General features: G+C 45.7%; 3 protein-coding genes across 5 annotated transcripts in view; all 3 read right to left on the reverse strand.

Annotated features, from left to right (window-relative positions):
- Positions 1 to 1302: 1302 nt before the first annotated feature.
- On the reverse strand, positions 1303 to 5080 carry LOC112971407 (protein FAM83D-B-like). The gene is made up of 4 exons (XM_026076802.1): positions 4619 to 5080; positions 2681 to 2848; positions 1937 to 2061; positions 1303 to 1687 (listed from the first exon to the last, which is right to left on the reverse strand). Exons 1-4 carry the CDS (start codon positions 5078 to 5080, stop codon positions 1303 to 1305), a joined length of 1140 nt encoding a protein of 379 aa, XP_025932587.1.
- A 397-nt stretch (positions 5081 to 5477) lies between these two features.
- LOC112971431 (protein FAM83D-like) lies at positions 5478 to 13899 on the reverse strand. Its single transcript, XM_026076857.1, has 4 exons — positions 13269 to 13899; positions 10681 to 10848; positions 9575 to 9699; positions 5478 to 8618 (listed from the first exon to the last, which is right to left on the reverse strand). Exons 1-4 carry the CDS (start codon positions 13728 to 13730, stop codon positions 7667 to 7669), a joined length of 1707 nt encoding a protein of 568 aa, XP_025932642.1. The 5' UTR covers positions 13731 to 13899; the 3' UTR covers positions 5478 to 7666.
- Positions 13900 to 14633: 734 nt separating this feature from the next.
- PPP1R16B (protein phosphatase 1 regulatory subunit 16B) overlaps positions 14634 to 21866 on the reverse strand; it is a 70000-nt gene continuing 62767 nt past the window's right edge. For all 3 annotated transcript variants that reach the window (XM_026076847.1, XM_026076846.1, XM_026076845.1), the window contains one exon: positions 14634 to 21245. In XM_026076847.1, coding sequence (XP_025932632.1) covers positions 20724 to 21245 — 522 coding nt within the window. In that variant the 3' untranslated portion in view covers positions 14634 to 20723. The remainder of the gene's footprint in view (positions 21246 to 21866) is intronic.

A 21866-nucleotide genomic window follows, 5' to 3' on the forward strand; every position in this document is an offset into this window, starting at 1 on the left:
CAATTTAATATTGTCCTGCTGATGATTAGCATTATGAAATTCCCTGGCTAAGTTTGAACATCCACATTTGAGGCCCACAAGGCACTTAGACAAGCATGTACCTAAGATTTCAGCGGCAGCAGAGCCTCAAGAACAGCTTGGGAAGGTGGCACACGCGAAGGTGCCGTGCTTGGGCTAACAGGGGTTTCCTGCCATGGCAGACCATTGGAACTGTAGTGCATCTCTGTACAACTATTTGGGGAGGATTTTTTATTCATTGCTTTTTTTGCTCCAGAAAAGGAAGGACTTAACCAAAAACAAAAAACAAACAAACCAAAAAATTTGAACTTGTGTGAAACCTTGAAAATGAATTATTCTGGTTCTGACTTTTATGTTATTGCCTATCCAGCAAAAGTAAGGCATTTGAGAAGTAGCAGCTTCTTCACTGATTTCAAATCTACTCAACTTTTCCCATAAATCAGAGTTAGACACCAGAAGCAGCCATAAAAAAAACAACAGAGTAATGTCAAGAGAATGGCCTCATTTGCCTCAGCTAGAAACCTTAGTAAATTCTGAATAATGCTATCCCTTGCATTCAAGCATTTATAATGCATTTATTGCGATATTCAACAATCCAAGCATTCTTATAATTAAAAAGAAAAAGTAAGCTGGAATTCAGTCATGGCAAAAGCTTCATTAGCCAGCCATATTAGCTTGTTGCACTTAGCTGCATGGCTTTGTGTGAAGAACATGTAATTTGAGACCTACCAGCCTGGTACCAATCTACCAGTTTGCACATTTCAGTTACTCCATTTCAGTTTTGTTTCACAAAACAGTTCACAGGGAGCTTGTGGAACACAAGACTAAGCTTAGACTGATTTTAGAGCAGTAAGACTGTCCTGCTATTCATCTTTCGAAGACCTTTAAACAATATTTTCTATATCTAGATTCTTAAAAAAAAAAAAAAAAAAAAGTTTGAGCTACTGAGCAAAGACATTGCTAACCCAGTAAAACGCTTAAGAAAATAAGTTGAAAAATAAAATCCAACAGAATACTAAAAGTCAGTAATGGCTTTCCAGGTGGTAGATTAAAACAACCAAACAAAAACCACTTATAAGCCTAAGGCAATACCATGATTGCATCTGTTGATCTGCATTAGAGGGGTCTCCAAATGAAACCACGATGCCAGTATCACTTTCTCTCAATTTGAAGTTTGTTTCCCAACTGCTCTCACAAACACATTGGTTTGTAAGACAATACTGGACATGGACCATTGGACATGGTTTCTGAGGTTCTGCTTCTCACATGGAGTGAATGTGCAATTCATCTCTCTACAATCCAGTATGGCCTCATAACTGTAGAGCCATTCATCAGCGGAGGAGACACATGCATTGCGTTATTTGGCACATGGACTGCCTCCCTTGAGGCATGCAGCCAGCTTTGCTTCCTTTTTAGATTTCCTACAAATGCTCTAAGATACAAAAACTCCATTCTGAGAAAATTTTCCCTGGTAAAGTCTCTGGAAGCCATTGTTATCCTGACCAGCTGGTCCAACACTTTGTTCTTCTTGCAGCTGGATAACTCTTTGAAGTTGACAGGCTTTGACCGGGCATAAAGAATCCGAAATTCCAGGTCGAAGTGTGCAACTTCAGGGCCTGACAGAATCAAAATATTACTGCTGTTCAGTTTCCCATCTGTCCATGTAAAACTAGCAAAGGAAGGATGAGAAAATTCTGAGTCAATTCAAATAAAAATACACATTAAAGTATTAACTGAAAATTCAACACATTCAGTTAGATTGTTCTTATAACCTTAATAATTAGCAGTGTGCTTTTTTAGGACAAATGTTACACATAAACTGCTGATAAAAAAAAAAAGCAGCTTTGCAATCTAACTACTCTTTTATTTTGCATGTACAGAAATCATGTAAAAGAACAGGAAGAAATTGGGCACTTGCCTGTACGAGCCTGTAGTCACGCTAATGCCATCAATTAACATGAACTTTTCACAGACTTTTCCGATAATTTTGGCACCTGACCTTGTGTAGTACTTGTTCCCAGTGACAGTTCGAATTCTCATCAACTGTTGAAAAGAATGATGTGGAAAACATTACTTGGATTTCAAATTTAGCTAATTATTTAAAGGAATAACACACACCCATAATAATCACTGATACTAGAAAAGGTTGCTTCCCCATGGCACAAGATTCACTCTCTAGGGACCAAATGATAATTTTTGATGGGCAGAGGGAACCATACACTAAGGGGCAGACACAGAAATTGATTGCGCAGAATGTGATCCTAAAAATTTCTGCTGCCTAATCTTAGAGGGACCTAAACTCCATAGACACCTGAGAACTTGATTCCCCATCAGCCTTCAACGTTTCAGCAAGCCTGAGCAACCCCAACTATGCTTTTAGGAACTGGACATTGCTCTTTCATCTTCTTGAATTCAATTATTCAATAAATTGAATAATTTAGTATTAATGCTTGAAAAAGCATCTGTGACACCTGCTTGTAAAGATTCCAGCTATTATATTACTGTCTTATGCAAGATTGGTTAAATCTTGCAAGGAAAAGCTAGAGCTACATAAAACGTACTTTTAATTGTGGCAGCACACAAAATAGTTTATTCTGACAGCTCAAGACTTATGGTCATAATAGGATCAACTCTGTATTCCTATAAATATTAAAAGGCTTACCTTTTCCTGTTCAAGATCAACTCCCAGATCTTTGCACATTTTCAGAAAGTGGGAAAATGAAGACTGATCTAGAAGAATATATGCTTTAACCTGCCGCTGGCTACAAGCTTCCAAGAGATCTTTGAAGATATCAGTATCTGTGAAGGAATCCATAACCAAGGCAATCATCTGCAACAAGTTTCATAAGAAATCATTAGGCTATTTGCATAGCATCCCAAGGGAGATGGCACATGTGGAATTTGACTTGCAAATTAAACATTTCCTCTTTTTTTCTTTCCTCCTTCTTTTTCTGGTGGTTATGGAACATCTGTGATATGAGATAGTCTCCTGTTGTTCACAGAACTGCTGAAACGTTTAAGGGACATAAAAGAAAAAGAAAGGAAAAATAGCTCTTATTAAAATAAGCTTCTGTGAAGAGAATGGTATTTTGGTAAAGAGGATTACAGAGTACAGTTACGCTGAGGTACGGAATACACAATGTAAGTCAGTCCTTCCCTATTATGATTTATTCATGTCCCTACATAGTTAAATAAATAAATAAATAAGTAATCAAACTTATCATGGACAGAACCTGGTGTTAAACATTATTTGCCCTGGTTTTGATGTCACTTGAATGACTCGTACCTGATGATAATTTTTAAGATTTTTTATGATCACATTTATGGAATGTCCTTTTATATATAGTTTCAGTAGCAAACACTGAAGCTTCTTTTGTCAGGATCTGTATCTTTTTGGTTCATTAGGTACAAGCAACCTAGCCTGAAAACCTATTGTGGAGAGGAAAGGAAGAGTTACCAGCTAGGGCCATTCTGCCAACGCATGTTAACAGGAAAGACGGCTTGTGTCTATTCAAAAATCAGGGTTCATCACCCCTTCCTAGCAATGATACCTTCCTGCATCTGTTCAGCAGCTTGTCACTCATGATCTTAAATTAAAACTTGTACTAAAGCCCTCCCTTCTTTCGTATTACATAATGTCMCCCTCAAGATTAAGTTACTCAAACCTGAGGATCCCCTCCTTTTCCACCACCTCTAGTGTGGTCCCAATACCTACCAAAGCAGAGGGAGACTTGACAGCTCCCCAAAAAACAAAGTGAGCTGATAGAGAAAGTATTTAGAGTCAGAAAAAAGTACTGAGAGTCAGAAAAAGACAGGCATTTTGCCATCAGTCTTCTTTAACTACATCAGTAACTTTTGGCATAACAGGAGGACTAAGCTGATTGTGCAGAAGTTTCGGTGGTGAGAATACCTCGTGCAAATCAGAACCCTTACAAACTAGTTGTGTTGCTTCCTCACACTGAGATATGCCAAAATAGGGATCTACCTCTGTAGAGGCAGCAAACCTCTACAGTAGCAAACCAATTAGGTGTCCATTTCCTAAGCAAGAGGTTTTTTTTCCTGGAAACAGGAAACCCTTTCCTCAAAAGCACTGCCCGAAGAGAAAGATGCATAAATTTCCAAAACTTAAATCGTCCAGAGTCCTCCAAGCTTTTCAAATATGAAAAGAAAAATGAAAAATCTCATTGGCTTCTGGCTCCTCTTTGAATCTCACCTGTCTACTCAAGATAAAACCGAGGTTTCTCTATAACTTATCCAGATTCTCGAGCTATTCCAAGCGAGGATCTGCAGAAGAGCCCAGGCTCCCTGGGCGAAGCCTTCCGCGAGCGGCAGCTCCTGCCGGCCCAGCCTAGCCCAGCTCGGCTCCTGCCCGCACACCGGCTCCTGCCCGCGCGCCGCGGTGCGAGGACCGCGCACGGGGCTGCGGCGGTGCGCGGCGGGAGGCGCTGCTGGCACGGCGAGGCACAAGCGAGCCCCCAAACAGACGTGCCGCATCGCTCGCAAAAAGCGCGCCCGTTGGAAGAATAAGTAATTCGGGAACTCGGGCTGAAAGTAGGAGCCGACTGCGGGCGAGGCGCGGCGGGCGCGGGCGCGCACTCACCTCGCGGGCGGAGCGGACCTGCCGCCGCACCGCCTCCTTGCAGCCGTAGGGGCGCTCGCCGCAGCCCGGCTGGAAGTGCGCCTCCACCCGCGTGAGCCCGCGGAAGGCGCCGCTGGCGAAGCCCGGCCAGCCCAGCTCCAGCGCCGGCGGCTCCACGTCCGAGCGCTCGGGGAAGTAGGTGAGCGACGAGGCGTCCAGCGAGGCGCCGAGCGACGGCTCGCCCGCGCCCTCCTCGGCGGCGGCGGCGGCGGCGGGCGGCACGGCGCCCCGCGCGATGGCCCGCACCTCGGGCTCCGACAGGAACGGCGGCACCTGCTCCCGCCGCAGGAAGGCGCGCAGCGCCGCGGGGCCGCCCGCCACCAGCGCCTCCAGCGCCAGCCGCTGCGCCTCGCTGTACGGCTCGGGCGAGCGCGGCGGCCACGGCCCGGCGCCCTCCTCCAGGCACTGCGACGCGTTGGCCATGGCGCCGCCCGCTTCCACTCGGCTCGGGGCGCCGCGCCGCCGCAGCGCCTTTATAGGCGCCTCGAAGCCGGGCAGGAGCCGCGGGAGGCTCTGCCTCCGCCTCCCGCCCGCCCTCGGCCCCCGCCCGAGAAGCAACCCCGGAATGAAGCGGGGAGAGTAAATACAGCCTGCGCCTGGCTCTCCGGCCCCTGATGAAAAGGCTGCTGCGGAGGTTAGGAAGAGCAGTTGGTCCTCTAGGACATGCGGCTTCATTCCAAGCTACTGCAGCTCAGCCAGAGTAGCAGGAAAGCATCGCCAAAGTAGGAAGCATTGCATTAGTCCCTGGGAGTCAAAATGCTAAATAAATAGAAGACGAAGCTCGGAAATGACCAGGTAAAAATCCACGTAGCAAAGTGACTGTTTATTTGTAAACTATTTCTTGTTCCTATCRGAGTACCAAAACAGCTGTACAATATAATAAAGTTTTAAAAAGCACATAGAAAAACAAGTGTTTCATGTTGGTTTTGGACACATTTAGGCATTGCTGAACATGACCTCTCCAAAGCTAATCCTGAGAATTTTACTTTTAAGCTGTACCTTGGCTCCCTCGCTACAGCTCCCTTTGCCCCGGGTGTTCCAGCTCCAGGAGCCTTCTTGCAAGAAAGTACGTTATGTGTTTAAACAAGTGCAGACAGAGCTTTTCTCACCTGCACCTCTCTGTACATCTGCCTTACGGCTTTAGGAAAGGAGTGCCCACTTTGAAATCCAGGCTACAAAAGCAGCTAAGCCTCTGTCACAATAGCTTTCAGATAGAAATGCTGAAGTTTGTAGAATAAAGTGTTGCTCTCCACACTTACGTTGCAGCCATCCTGAGTTTTCGATGTTCTTCTGTTCGTTGGCACATTCATTGCTGTTTATAGGACTATCCAAAAAAGACAGCTGAAATGTGCCACCTACTGGACACAAACACTGAGAGTAGAGCGTACATTTGCCAGGCTCTGATCCCATCTGGCAAATTCAAGAGCAGGTTGGCCACCAAGATACTGGACTGCAGGTCCAGGGAATATCAGCACAGGTCAGATCTCAGAGGACCCACATACAGCTCAAGAAAGCAATCCATCAAGCACGCACACACATGTGCAGATACTACTGCTAACAAATGTCTAGGTGATCCATCTCCATCAGGTAGGAAGGAACACAGACTGAAATCCATTTAATGTTGAAGGCAGAGTATTTTCAAAGACACATAGGTCCCTCAAACCGATTTGTGTCCACTTTTTTTGAAGTTTCTCTCAAGTTGTTAGTGGAAAAAGGACATAGAGCAGGAAATACCAAAATACTTCAGATGCCACAGTTTGAAGAAAACATTTTTCTCTTTAGAATTACTTGTATGAAAATATTATCAAACAGAACCCACAGTGTTTTAGTGGTGCATTTGTCAGTTTGCTTTTTAGCAGGAGCTGTCATCTGTCCTTAGTGATTGTCTCGCTCCTAAGCTCACTCCAAAGAAGTTTGCAGGTCTGTTACTGGAAGCAAAATGGTTCAGACACTCCCAGACCTTAACAGAATTAGAAGCCAATTTAAGGAGCCGAGACTGCAAGTTTTAGTTCTGTGTAACAAGATGCACAAGAGAAACTTCTTTGAAGTAATCCCAAAAGAAAAGTACAAACGATATACTGCAGCAAGACACACTACCCTTCAAACACTGAACTTCAAGTGTCACCTGCTCCTCTCCCACTCACAAGAAGAAATGTTGCAGCAATATCTTCTCCATTAATATTCTTAAAGATGCAATGTATACAGCTTTTGGGGCTGAACACCAGAAACATCATGACTGTTCTCCCAAAATAGGTATGGCTATCTTGGAGTGCTAAGGTGCTATTTCTTGGTATTGGTTTCTAAAGGTGCTCCTCTGTAGCTGTGTGAATACACACACATGCACCCAGGCATAAGAGGATGATTAAACTAAAGAGTTGGTTAGCTCAGTCCTATTTAGTCCATTTCAGAAGGCTTAAACAGTGGAAAAAGGATATAGCTGAGCACGAGAGCCTTCAATTGTTCTAACAGAGCCTTCACTTGATGGGAGAGCAATGCATTTAATTTATCTCTGAAATCAGACTTAGAATAAAATTGGCTTTGCGAATCTTTAATAAGGTTCTTTCCCCTCATGCCAAAGATAAAGTAGAAATAAAACCCAGTAATAAAAAGAAAAAATGAGTATACATAGATATAAACCAAATCTCCAAAGCCACTCTGAGCAAGATCTATCTGTCTCAAAATTTTCCAGGTTTAGATAACTTAAAGCCAGAGCATTAGCAATCCTACAAACCATTAATAAGTTTACTTTTCGGGTTAAACATCCAGAATTAAAATTAATGTCTACCACTAATGCATACAAGAGGAACACATAAGCACTTATGGTATAGATAAAACCATCTTTTTTAGTGTTTAAATTGCATAGTATAAAACAAAAGTGCTGAAAAGTGATACTCGTACACATAGATCAATGAAAGTTAAAAGTACTGGCAGAATTAAGAAGCAGCAGCTATAAAGTGACTGCACTAAAAAGACCAGAGTTTTTGTGCTCCACATTCAGCTGAGCAATTGTCATTTATTCAGAGAGAAGAGTGAAACGTCTCGGAGGCTACGTAGGCTGGCACTGATGTCACGCCTCTGTTTTAGAGTGCATCTTCCAGTGTATTGGCTCATGTAGTTTTCAGGCACTCGTCCCCTCCGGGACAGGATATCCACCATGTGGCTAAGCTTCGATCTGATAGTAGAGTAGTGAAATTGCCTCTCTTTATGCAGTTTTTGGAAATATTCTGCCCTGTGACTGGTAGGATACTCAATGGACCGAAGAGAAGACAGTGAGCTGGTAGAGCTTGCTAGAGAGCACTGGGATGATGATGAAGACAGTGATCGCAGACTAGAATTTGATACGGACTTCCCAGATGCACAAGATCCTTCTCTTGATTGCTGCCTGTGAAGCAGGGGTGTTTCTGCACACTCGTCTTCCTTCGTCTGTGTTACTGCAGTCTTCAACAGAACCGAAGTTTGTGTGCCCGTTATTTTAGCAGCAACAGAAGTTTGAGTGCCGGTTTCTACCGTTGCAACATTGGTCTGTGCAACGGCATCACACACAGTCACAGGCTTCTCTTCCCACGGACTAGTTTGAGTTGATGCGCTCTTCTGTTCCACTGTGGCTTCTCGATCGCTGAACCACTCCTCTTCAGCAATGCAAGAATGTCCCAGGTTATAAGGTTTGCCTCCAGGAGTACCTTCAGCCAGATCTATTTCCCTCAACAGTTTCTTTGGAGTACTAGACAATCTGGCAAATTCTGCTCTCAGATTGCTTTCCACAGTATACTCTTTTGACGACTCTGTTCTGTTCARCAGGTGATCAAATATTCCACTGTTCCTGCAGCTTGATGACCATTTAGGGCTGATAGGCTTCGACTGGGCATAAAGAATCCTGAACTGAAGATCAAAATGTTCAACCACTTGACCTGACAGTACCAGCAAGTTACTGCTGTTCAGTTTCCCATCGGTCCACGTGAAACTATTGAAAACAAGCCAAGATTCACAGTTAATCTCTAATGCATTTCAACACGTACAATTACAGATGAAACAGCACGATTCAGCTTAGAAGTGTTTTGCCTGAGTTTTGCAAATAATCAGTAGAATATTCTCTCTTTTTCAGGGAAACCCCTATTTAGTCATTGTCAAATTCTTTGCTAGTAACACAGTAGCACATCTGTAGCAAAGGTAACTGACTCCTCTGACAACCCGCTCACAGCTGAGTTGACAGCTTTGTGCGAAGTGAGTTTATGTAGTTCCAAGAGAAGCAAGAAGTTCAGCCTTCAGCCACAACCTCTCCTATTACCAGTTCAATCTCACAACCAAAAGACACGCAGGAATCTGCTGAGTTTCTCTCCTTTCAGGTATTTGCATACAGATATTTGCCTGAAGATATGCAAGTTTGCCCCTGCTAGACTAGGTCAGAAGTGTCCAAGCGTAATAGCAGTCACAGAAAATTCTCAGTCAGACCAGAAGCAAATGAAACATAAGGGTTCACTATCTACCACAGACAGGAATAGGAGCAGACTGTTTTTCATTCCTTGATTTAGTTTTCAATTGAAATATAACCCTTCTAAGAAACCAACCCCTTTGCTTTCCCAAGCCCAGGTAACCAAACTATTAGGAGATGGAAAAGGATTACTACAGAGATACAAGGCAGCTTATGCAAGACACCTGGCTATGCTGTTAGCTGAAGCTTTTTTGTTGATTAATTTGAATGTCAGATACTCACATAACTCATATGTTTGCACACAGTTAGTGGTGTGTACAGATTTCCAAAGCTATTTCCACCTTTGTGTTAATCCCACTTAGACTCAGTTAGTCCACTTGACATCGGTATTCATTAACACCAGAAAGGCAGCAAAGCTAATCTACCCATCTTTCAGAAATTCCCCCTTTCCAAAGCTTCATCTGGCACTAACGGACACCAATACTTGCCTGTAGGAGCCCGTTGTCACTCTAATGCCATCAATTAACATGAACTTCTCATGGACTTTCCCAATAATTTTGGCACCTGACCTCGTGTAGTACGTGTTCCCAGTGAGAGTTCGAACTCTCAGCATCTGTTTCAGAAAAGAGGGGAAAATAAACATCACATTTAAGCTGGCTTCCAAAAATTCTGATTAGCAATTCCACACAGAAACAACTAGGCACACCATGGAAGAGAGGCATGACATGAGCTTCCTTATATTGGTCTGCAAGCAAGTGTTATTAGTTACACAGTGCTATATTTCTGTTAGATTAGGAGTCTGCAGAGAATCAGCCTGGAGGGAACAGCCAATTCCAATCAATTGCTGCCTGTGAGTCTGGGCACGAAGCTAGGAGTGCTTCCCAGTCTCGAGAAACTCTCCCGGGGGCCAACACAAGTTTGCCCAAGCCAAGACAGAACACAGTCATGTCAGTTCATAATCAGAGGAACTAAGTGTGCCACATCATTCACACCCAGTGTTTGCCATCCCATTTAAAATAAAACAGCTATGTGTTAAGGAAGAAAAGAGATGTTTCCAAAGCCAAACTACCCTTGAACTTAACATCTCTTCTGTTTTTCTTAGAGGGTCGTTTCCTTTTATAAGCTGTTCCTTGAGCCAAAGAAATAAAGCTACTTAGGTTTTGCAAAACTAAATGTTTGAAAAATGCCACTTCTTCAGGACAGGTGCACACTGATCACAGGTCCGCACTCCACCCAGCACACTGGAGAGCTGCACAGCAGGGCTGTAGCTCCTACATGCAGGTAGTGTAAGGGAAGGGAAGCCTAAGGGTGCCTTTTCTGCATGGTTTTTGCTGAGTTTCTGAGAAGTTTCAAGTGTTGCATTAGAGATTATACTGAAACCATGCAATATTCAGCCTTGATCTTCAGAAGCACAGAGAAACCTTTCAAACAACTTTTATTTCAGTTCTCATCAGCAGACAGGATGCTTCAGCCTTTCAAAGAAGTCTCTTATTTATAAAAGCGTATCTATCTTTGATGACCATAAGTGTAACCTGTACCAAAAAAGCAAAACCAAAATACCTCACACACACAACACACTGTATTTAACACTTACGCTTTCCTGCTCAGGACAGACTCCTAAATTCTTGCACATTTCCAAGAAATGGGGTAGAAAGTCCTGGTCAAGAAGGATATACACTGGGACTTTACGGTTGTTATAGGCATCCTGGAGGTCACCAAAGATATCAATATCTGTGAAGGAATCCATCACAAGGGCAATTACCTGCAAAAAAAGACAACACTTGTTCAAGAGCTTTATATCACTCTACACGAGACTAGACCACTGCCTCCCTCCAGCCATTTTCTCCTGCTGATATCGAGCCTGAAGAGCTTTGTCTCACATCTGCTGTTGCTTTTGTGCACTTTCACAGCCTGCTTTCCTACATGATCTCCCATGGCCAGGCCTTTTTGTAGCATCTGGGGAGCTAGCCTAGCAGAATCACCAACCCAGACAGGTCATCTCCACTCCTATGGGATTATGGTGTATGCAAAATGGCTGTACCCACAGATCAGCTCACAGCAGGTTTTACAGACAAAGAGGGAGTTTCTAACCTAAAACGTACTGAGGACACAAGGCCAGAGGTCAGCAATCTTTCAGATGCAGTGTACCAGATGTAGTGTCTCATTCCCCAATTAAGTGTGTTCACAAGATCTTAGCAGAGACAGCAGCTTCCTGAAGAGGGGAGCTGCTGTCACTGGGCTGTTCTGTCTGGAGCACTGGCCTCCAGCTCCCACCACATCAGGATACAAGAGACCCTGCCTCTCACCAAGGCCTGTATCATTGTGGTCAAGTACCCTGGTACTTACACAAGTAATGAAAAATTGTCTCATCCAACAGTCTACACACTGTTCTCCTCTCAAGACATTCTTCTGTGGCATACACGCTACAGCTAGCCTCCGTCCGTCACAGAGAAATATCTCACTAACATGGACTATTTTCTCTTCAAACCCTATGGTAGAAGCGCACCACTATCCCTGTATAAATTATCAGAGCTGGGAAACCACGACTGTGCGGAGGCACAGACACGCACAGGATTTGGGTTCATGGCTTCTTTTACCACTGCTCCATCAGAACAGCTTCAAGGACAGTGATTATACAACTGCGGCAGGTCCCTGGGATCTGCCCTTATCAGACGGTAAGGCATACATGCTCTGCTGCGACCCGCCCCAGGGTGTATACGTATTGCAAAACAGCAAGGTGTGTGGCATTGCCTATGCTCAGAGGAAACATTTCCCACAAGAACAGGCTAAGCTTTGCATTCACACCTGTGTCCTGCTCCTTAGGGAATTGGCTCTAGAGTGGATGATTTCTTAGTTATAAAACAGAGACATGCCGGCATTTCTAAATAAAGTTAGTTGATGCTTTTGTTTCTCCTGCTTTTCTCCACCCTGTCACCTGGCTGAGTGTCAAAGGAAGGTGAAAGTAAGGTACACTTGACAAGACCAGCCACTGAAAACAGGATAATAGGTGCACAATTCACATTAAATCCCCTTGGAAAAACTGTTGCTTTCAATGACTATTCAATTATCAGGATATTTGAGTTCAGATCCCAGAGTCAGCAGCTGAAAAGGAAATAAAGATTTGCTTAAAATGAAAAAAGCACACAGTTCTGCTTAGAGGAAGTAGAGAAAACCCTTCTTCATAGGCTTGGCCCTTCAGGAGGGTGGAAGCAAGACAGGGATGTGGTCCACTCCAGTCACTCAGGCTGAGCATATTTTAGCAAGCTGTGAAGCGACTAAACAGCATCTGGAGTTTTAATTTTCCTCACATTAACTCCGAGGACTCAGAACTGATTGAGTGACATTGCAGGACATCTTATATTCAATAATAGGCATAGGGGTCAATTTTTCTCTTGACTTTGTGTCCACAAAAGAGCTTCCTAGATGAGGGATGTATACTGCAGTGACAAGAACAGCTTGCCTGGTTGGTGGCTTGCTGCGAGAGAAGGATTTTTGGCAGGATGCTACAAGCAAGAACAGCTTTTTGGAAAAAACAGATGTTTTGCACGGCATTTGCTTGAATCACCAGAGTGGTGTCATCTACCTAATGGTCAACCTGCGAGAACAGACTTTCATCCGTGACAGTCTCTGGCGAGAAGCCCATCACTCGTGCCATCCTCACAAAAGCCCAGAGCCTCTTGGTGCAGAAGCTGGCAGGGACCACGCTGAACAGCGAAGTCGGGGCATGCCCTGCGCAAGCACAGGCTGCGCCCAGAGCCAGCGGGTTACCTCACCTCCAGAAGCAGCTATGCTTTGAAGTTCGAGCTAAGCCAATCTAAAGGCTGCCGAAGAAGAGGGTGGCTCCCTCCCGGGGAATCCAGTTAGAGGCTGCAAACTCAGGTAGTGTAACGGGCTACAGAGAACAGCTAGAAGCTACTACTCAACCTGATTTTTAGGCCACTCGCTGCAACAAATCACACCCAGCCCTGCAGGAGGGAAGTCCTACTACAAGGAGGCCTGCAGATCCCTTCGGGGCAGTAGGGGATGTGAAAGAGGTGAAGAAATCTTTATAATCATAGGGTTTTGTCTGTAGGTAGGATTCTTTCGTACGAAAGGACGTCACGCCACAGGCACGGCCTCCGAGAGACGGCCGGAAGCCCCTGACAGGGAGCGCAGCGCGGCCGGGCGCGGGCGCGCACTCACCTCGCGGGCGGAGCGGACCTGCCGCCGCACCGCCTCCTTGCAGCCGTAGGGGCGCTCGCCGCAGCCCGGCTGGAAGTGCGCCTCCACCCGCGTGAGCCCGCGGAAGGCGCCGCTGGCGAAGCCCGGCCAGCCCAGCTCCAGCGCCGGCGGCTCCACGTCCGAGCGCTCGGGGAAGTAGGTGAGCGACGAGGCGTCCAGCGAGGCGCCGAGCGACGGCTCGCCCGCGCCCTCCTCGGCGGCGGCGGCGGCGGCGGGCGGCACGGCGCCCCGCGCGATGGCCCGCACCTCGGGCTCCGACAGGAACGGCGGCACCTGCTCCCGCCGCAGGAAGGCGCGCAGCGCCGCGGGGCCGCCCGCCACCAGCGCCTCCAGCGCCAGCCGCTGCGCCTCGCTGTACGGCTCGGGCGAGCGCGGCGGCCACGGCCCGGCGCCCTCCTCCAGGCACTGCGACGCGTTCGCCATGGCGCCGCTCGGTTCCACTCGGCTCAGGCCGCCGCGGCGCCTTTATAGGCGCTTTGAATCCAAACAGGGGCCGCGCCGCCGCCGCCAGTGGGGGAGCCGCGCTCCGCCCCCCGCCCTCGTTGGCTGCGTTTGAACGCGGCCCGCCCCGGCCCGGCCCGCGGCTCTTTAAACGGGGCTTCGCTCGCTGCCGCCCAGGCGCCGCCGCGCCCTAGCTCCCTGCGCCGCCTGGTCGCCGGCGCTCCCCGCCGGCCCTCGCCTCAGGGCGGGCTGGGGCCCGGCGCGGCCCCGGGCGGAGCCCTTCCCCCCGCACCGCCGCCGGGACCCCCCGCTCCCGCCCAAACGGGCCTGCGGCCYCGGCGCGCGGGGGCCCTGTCACGGCGGCGGCCATTTGCAGCGGCCGCGTCTCYGCCACGGCGCCGTGGTGTGGGGGGGCGGTAAGGCCGGTGGCGCCTGTGCCCGCCTGTCCGCCGCCAGCCCCGCCGGGCTCTGCGCCCCGGGGGCCTCGTCCCCCTCCCCGCTGCCGCCCCGGGGCGGCAGCACCCCGGGGGCACGTTGCCTCCGTGAAAGCCCTGGGAGAAGGAGCCGCTCTCCCCCCTGGGCGCCAGAACCATCCTTAACCGACACCGCTAAATCCAGAACGAGCAGCTACGGCTCTGGCCTTCCTGCTTGTCCACGTGAAGAAATACCACTATAAGCAATAAATAAATACATAAGATTATGCCTACCAACCGCCTAGATTTACTCTTCTAGGCTTTTCTTGGCAATACTTACAGTTGTGTGAGAGGCAAAGGCATTCAGGCAGAGTCCACAGAGTGGAAAGATATATTGAAAAGATGCCACATATTCCAAAATGTAAATAAATAAGAACCAATGGCATTTTTGGTATTATTAAAAGAAATTTAATATATTTTTTAAATTAAAAAATTGAATCTCTCTCTTAAAGACACTGAAGTCAGGTGCTAATACTGTCAGACATACCCTTTTGGCATGAGATTTACATACAGTTTAAGATTTTATGCATTGCTTCAACATGTTAAGAAACCATCTTTTCATACTTACAGTAGCAATAAAGTCAATTCCATACAATATCAAATATCCTTTTTTTAAAAAAAGTTTTAAATATATTAGACTCTGATTGCCAAAATGCCATTTTATACACAAAGCTGCTAATGCAATATACAGTTCTTACATTATTTTTTTCACATAAAATACATTTCATCAAGTTTTATTTGTACATCATTTACTACCGCTCGATGGAATTATGAATTATTGCAGAGGGCTTGCCACCATTTTTAAATATCCTGGATATGCAGCAGTCAAACATAGCTGTACAAGGGTTATGGACACTATAGTTCATTCTCCCCCCTCTCACAGGGAAACAAACACTGCAGTCTATAGGCCGAGGAGTTAGAAGTGGCTATACTAAGGCTGCATGTGCCTCCCAAACCTATGTTTTTCCCCCCAGCTGCAGGTAGAGATAATTGTATTGGTGTAGGCTTGGGAACTGGTGTCTTGAGCACTGCCTCCCCCACCACAGCTTCCACGTGTGGAACGCAGCAAAATATTCCAAGTTCTAATTTTGCCATGGCAGATGTTGCCAAAAGATCCCAGTCCTACTCTAATCATGTAGGAGGCCCGAAGGGTCCATCTGCAGTTTGGCCAACATGTAAAGCTGAAGAACAGCCAGGAACTACCATTGTACGGCCACAGAGAAAAAAAAATATATATATATACACACATATACATACATACATATATATGTGTGTGTATATATGTATATATGAGTGTGTATATATATATATATATATATATATATATATATATAAACTGTGTTCTGCAGTAACAAGCTAGCTCTTGCTACTACTAGCGTGTTCTGGACCCTGCCGGCAGAGAACTGCCATAACAAGGTTGGCCAATGCGATTCGTTAAATTAGGATGAAGTCTTTGTGCATTTGCTGTCTCTGTATCATAGGAAGAGAAAAATGGCAATCATGAGAGAAATGAAAGAACAAATAAAATTTGCAAAATACAGCATGCTGTGAACAGTTTTCCCTTTGCAAAATAGTATTAAAATTCAAAACAGCATTGTACAGTCACCACACACATCTCAGAGACTAGACACTGAGCTACTTTTAGCAAATATAAGGCACAGCTATATCCAGACAGAGGGAGAACACCTTCCAGCAAACAGACAACAGTTAATCCACTGTGGCTCTCTAGAAACCAGTCCCATTGCTTTCTCAGGTAAGATACTCCTATTTCATGGTATTGCTGATTTTGTTTCAGCACAGAAGAAACAGGGGAAACAGGTCCAACATTTGATCAAAAAGGATGCTGCACAGAAGTCAATCTCCCAAATGGAAATTTGGGAGATAAGTGCTCTCATCTGCAACCCCATGAAATAACCCCCTGCTCAGTATACTAAAGAATTCACTGCAACTGCTGGGTATCGCACTGATTCGTTATTGCTATTTCCCTGCTGTGCTCTTCTCCTCCTTCCCTAGCAGGAGTTTCTCGACCATGTGACATCACGCCTACAAGACGGTACACAATCACATCAGCTAGAGGCAGTTCTTTCCAAACTGGAGAGGGTTTTCAGGTCCTGAAGCACCACAGAAGTGAGACAAACTGGGCGAAAACTGCATCACTTGGTATGTGAAATACAGATGTAGGTCCAAAGCCAAACATCCCAGCAACCATACTTAAGCCCATGTCTAACGATTCACTGCTGGGACTTCCCTGGTGGAGCTCAGGAAAGCAGAGACACTAGTTTGAGAGACACTTCTGCATTTGAATAAAGCCTTTCAACGTGGAAAGCAAAGCTGCTCTCATGAACCAGTTAGTTTGCTATAAACACTATGACTTCAGCATATAAGAAGATTTTTCAAGCAGAAGGGTTGTTCCTGTGTGCAGATCTGCCTACAGTGCCTAACAGGGGAACCGTCACCGCGTCCAAATTCTCAAATCTTTGAGTGGGTCTGGATGAACAACTGCGATCTTGGGCTTACAGCTAATAAAAGCAGAACTCTGATCTGACCTTGAATCCGTACTGAGATCTTTACAGAGAGGTTGAGTACAGTATAAAACACCCAAATCTTCCTCTAATAATCCAAGTGCTATATATGCCAATCACAACACCTTTTCTCATTTCCACAGCTTTTTAGCAATTTTAAGAGCTCCAGTGAAACAGCTGACTGCCTTCTGCTATGTACCTCAGAACTTTCCACTGGGATGGCCTTGTTTAAAATGCACAGATATGAAAAGCACTATAGTTATAACAGTGCTAAATTTTGTAATCAGGAGCCCTATTCCTACAGGCAGGCTCCTGCAATGCACATATAAGAGTATCTGTGCATTTATCATGCCCCCCAAAAGCTTGTTTGTCTCTATAAAGGATTTAACCTCTGGTTAACTATATTTTACAGAATTGCTCATCCCTGATCTACTGCCAACAACTCTGCACACACCATAAATTGTCAGCTCCTTCCCTGACCATTATCTGCCAATGTCCCACAGGCAGTGACCATTATATTCAGACTGTCACCCACACATAAGCAGGGAAAGCATCAGTCCATTTTGGGTCTTCAGCAATCTTTGGAAACCCCACTTGAATGCAACTTCCAACCCAAAGCCAGTGGTAGATAATTAGTTGTCTTTGCTGTGAAACATATCCTGGAATATTTACCAGTTACTGACTCTCCTTTCTGAGTAAGAATCGTTTGCATTTGATCAGACACCACTAGAGCATGTTAGCTTATAGCAATAAAGCTAGAAGAGCTGTATTACTGCCAATTTTAAATCACAATATAACGGTCCAATTACAGGGATGTTTTATATCTAGAACCTGTAAGTATCTTTCTCCTGATCGTGAATCAATTGTTACTTTGCTCAAGATCACAGCTAGAATCATGGATTCCCGGAGTTTTACATATAAATAGAGTGAAATACTGATGAACTGAAAGCTATTTGTCTAAAACAGACTGGCTTCATGCAACTTTAACATATTAACTACTCACAGGGAAAGCAAGCCTCAAACTGCCTCACATGATTGCATTCGACTGCCTGCTTTTCATTTGCTTGGAGATATGTAAGATTCAATATACGTAACAGCACAAAATTGCTCTGAGAAGGAAAAGGGCCTGACTCCTCCTGTCCCTGGGAGGGAAAGCATCAGCTGGGCCCAAATTTTGCACTGCTTACAAGCTAGTGGACGGCAGCACCAAAAATTGTTACACTGACTCCCGAATTCTCATTAGGATAGGATCCGGAGAGACTACCCCAGCACCATGGGAGAAGAAAGGCATCCAAAAGATCATCTTCCCTTATTCAGCAACCCCTAGGCTACACCTGATATTATCCCAGAAGCATTTTCTTTAAGGTCACAAGACTCACTCTTAACAACACACAGACCACCTGAGACACTGTAAAGTCTCCAGCTACCAAACCAACTTATTTCAACTAGAGAGTGACTTTTTAATTCCCTTGAGGTTCAGTAAAGCACAAGAAGTATCTTCAAGTTTTATATTTAATATATGTATTCAAATAATGGAAGGACAGAGTGGCAACTTGTATAGATCAGCAGAAACCAGGAGATTAGTCAAATGGGACAGAGGTGTTAAGCAAGCTACCCAGGCATGTGTCAGAGAGGGCTCACTTTCTCTGAATGTTTCAGAACATGCAAAGAAACCCCTGCCTTTAACTGAACTGAGAATTTAAAAATCAGACCAGCTGCTCCCATTTTCTAATTTGTTCCTAAAACTGATACGGGAAGAGGATTGAATTCTCTGAGTTTGAAACAATAAATTGTCAGCCTGGTAATAACCTCAAAGATCCAAAAGTATTTGGGTTTTGTGGTGACGTATACTCATCTCTGCTGCCTGGAGGAGCCTCTTTAAAAAAGGAGGGGCCCAGATCCCTGCATCATGATACCCAGCTTAGAGCCAGGCTCGATTTCCCAGCCAAGCTCAGCTGTGATGTAAACTAAGGAGAGGGCATTCCCCTGTAGAGACCTGCCTGAAACACTTTTCAGAGAGAATGGTCTCCTTGCTCCTTCACTGCCTTTTCCCGATAGGATTGCAGACTGGTTCCCACCTCTCTCATTACTTACACCATTGACTAGACCTTTAGGGGTGGAACAGCGTTTCCAGTAGATGTGGAGTGGAGGGTGGCAATTAACAGTCCCTTTTAGCCTAACTAAATTTTTTATGGCCTAGAAAAGAAAGGAAAGGATGCGAGGATTCCCGGATGGGGAATATGTGTGTGAATCCTCTGCAAAGGAACACATAATCTTGATGTCTAGCTGCCAGCTAAATTGCTGTGAGCAGGATTTGGCTTACATAGACACAAAACAGGCTTATATTTTCAGAGCTTGGGATTTAAACTGCCCAAAAAGACACACATTCACACAGGCAAATAGTTATGTGCGCAATAGCTCCTCTGTGCAGAAAAGGGTTTGCAGAGTTACAAATACTTCTGTAGATACAACTGGTTGTCTCAGCTGTGGCCAGTTCCTCGGAGCTGTCTCCCAAGGGGCACTCTCCTTTTACCTCCCACTTGTACGCAAAGACTTAACTTCCAGAAGAGCCAGTGCCAAGACCCCGTGCTGCACCACGCTAGCGTTTCTCAGGCAGTCTGTCAGGGTTAACACAAGCCGTCTTAAAACACTGGTGGTGGCATGCCAACCTCTCCTGCAGGAGCCTTGTGCCTGCTGCATGGTGCTTGGCTTTCACTCAGAAAGGGAGTTTGACTCTCTTACATACGCAATATAGAGGCCTTTAAGCCTTGTTCTGACAGCTACTAGCCACTGCTGATGAATTCAGCATGGAAGCTGGAAAAACAAACAAAAAAAATCCAGTCTTTGCCCTGCTGCAATGTTCAACCACCAAAGCAACAACTTAAGTTACCTGTTTATCAGCCAAAGAATGCAGGTTAACACGCAAGTGTCATAAAATCTAGGGAGATTAGAAACGCTTTCATGACATTTCTAGATTAGTGTAGGCAAGCCCTTTCTCCTCATCCCTCCCAAGCCAGAAAATCAGAACACAAAGCATACTGCTCCAAGTGTCTGTGCTGAGCGTACAGAGTAAACAAACAGAATCAATAGGAAAGTGAGATCAGCAAAAGTCTGTCCAGTTTTAACAAATTAAGAGTTTAAATAGTACAAATAAGTTTTTTAAATTACTTATCCCAATATAGACCTTTGTCAGTATTTTATTGCAGTAAAATTCTATTGCCGGGGCCCCTTATTGCAACATCAGTTTTAAAGCCTGTTCAGTGACGCCTGTTCCTTGAAGGGTTCTGCTTAAAACCTGATGACAGTCTGCAGTGACTGGTTTATATTAGCAGAACAGGACCCAGCCAGTGCAGTTTTTGAAGGTGAGCTGTCACTGCGAGGAGACAACACCTTGCAAACTTCCTAAAGCAAGTGCAGTATCTACACTTGCTCGTTGTTCAGCCCCTGGTAAGTTTTGGATCCAGCTGCACAGACGACGGCTCAGTTCATTCTTGCAAACCCTGCATGGGGGCTGACCTCCCTTCCAGGGATATCCGCACTGCACCCGAAAGTGAAAATTCAGGTCTGAACTGTCACCTTCCAGAAGCTTGTTGGCTTACAGCAAGAGGCTCGGATGCAAAGATTTTAATTCAGGCCATTTCTTCTTTCCAAGCCATCTCATGACTTTCCAAGGATGGGGAGGCAGTGCACCGTACCTTCTTCCCCAGGGAGCAAGACTAGGGTGGCTCTTCTTACATTATACTGATGTGCATCCATTCCTCTCCTACGAGCCTTGCTCCACCTGCATTACTCATTCAGCTGCAACAGAAGTAATTGGCAGGGTAAAGTACAATTCAAAATGAACAAGGCTGCTGCAGGCAGGATGTCCGTAACCAAATTCTCCCCTTGGAATGCAAACCACCAAACAACCTGGCCTCTGCGATAGATCCAACCAGCCCATCCATGTCGGGTTTCCACGTTGGGGTGAGTAACAGGTGAGACTAGGAAATTCTGCAGCACCCATGCACCTTCTCTTCCATTTCCTCCATGGGAGCTTTGAATTTCAAGAGGGGCGGATCACCACTGGACACTGTGTAATACACTGAGGTCCCATTGGTGCTGTAGGGAGAAGTCCTGGATCCGATCAGGTGCGACTTGGCCTCGCTCCCATTCTCAGGTACACCTCCCATGCCGCTGCCAAAGTGGGTGCTGAGGAAAGGGTGATTGAGGAGTTTGGCTGCAGCCCGCTGCCGCTTAAGTTCAGAGAGCGTCTGATGGCTGTGCTCCTTGTAGGCATCCCAGAGCTGCTGCGTGTCAGGGAGCCCCGGGTTGCCGTAGGGCAGCATGTGGCCTGGATTACTGTCGGGGTCAGCGTGCATATTCCAAATGTCCCCGTTGGAAAAGGTGTACTGGTAAGTGCTGGCAGACGCCCTGAGTCCGTTCTGGAGGGGGATTTCCGAGTCGCACTGGGTGCTTTTGTTCGCTAACTCAGGAAGGAGGGAAGAGTTCTCCAGCACTGAATTCTGTAACAAGAAAACATTAAAGAAAAGCATCTTCCCGTGCCCCCCAGCACCGTTCATCCCTGCAGCAAACTCCTAAACCAACTCGCACACAGTCTTCCAACTGGACAGGAACTGCAGGAAAAACACGGAAATCACCCATCACCAGGACCCTATAATGCTGTGACCCCCAACCAGGAATCTGGAAACTTTAACTCAGAAGAAGTCACTTGGGGAAAAAAAAAAGTCGTGTGTGTGTGTGTGTGTGTGTGTGTGTGTGTGTGTGTGTATTAATATAAAAAGTTTGTTAATACAACATGACAATAACCAAATTAAAAACAAATAACTGCAAAGCAAGATGACAATTCTTTTGTGATTGATTGCCAGTTTGTTAACTGTAAAGAGAAATACACTCTTAACAGACAACCGTTTTCTCCTGGCTTATTAGGGCCATATCTCAAACCTGTTTATGCAGCTATAAATCCAAAACTGTCTTTCCGCTTCAGTGGGATATTCCAGTTTATACTAAATGAGAATTTGGTCTTTTGCTTAAATCTGACGGATGAGGTTTAAGAACATTTTCGCCCCCGTCTCGTCCCAGAGCACCCACGGCTATGCAGCCTGCTTTCCAGCCTGCCCTGCCAG

The sequence above is a fragment of the Apteryx rowi genome, unplaced genomic scaffold (assembly GCF_003343035.1).
Source record: "Apteryx rowi isolate R43461 unplaced genomic scaffold, aptRow1 scaffold_44, whole genome shotgun sequence".
In the NCBI taxonomy this organism is placed as follows: Eukaryota; Metazoa; Chordata; class Aves; order Apterygiformes; family Apterygidae; genus Apteryx; species Apteryx rowi.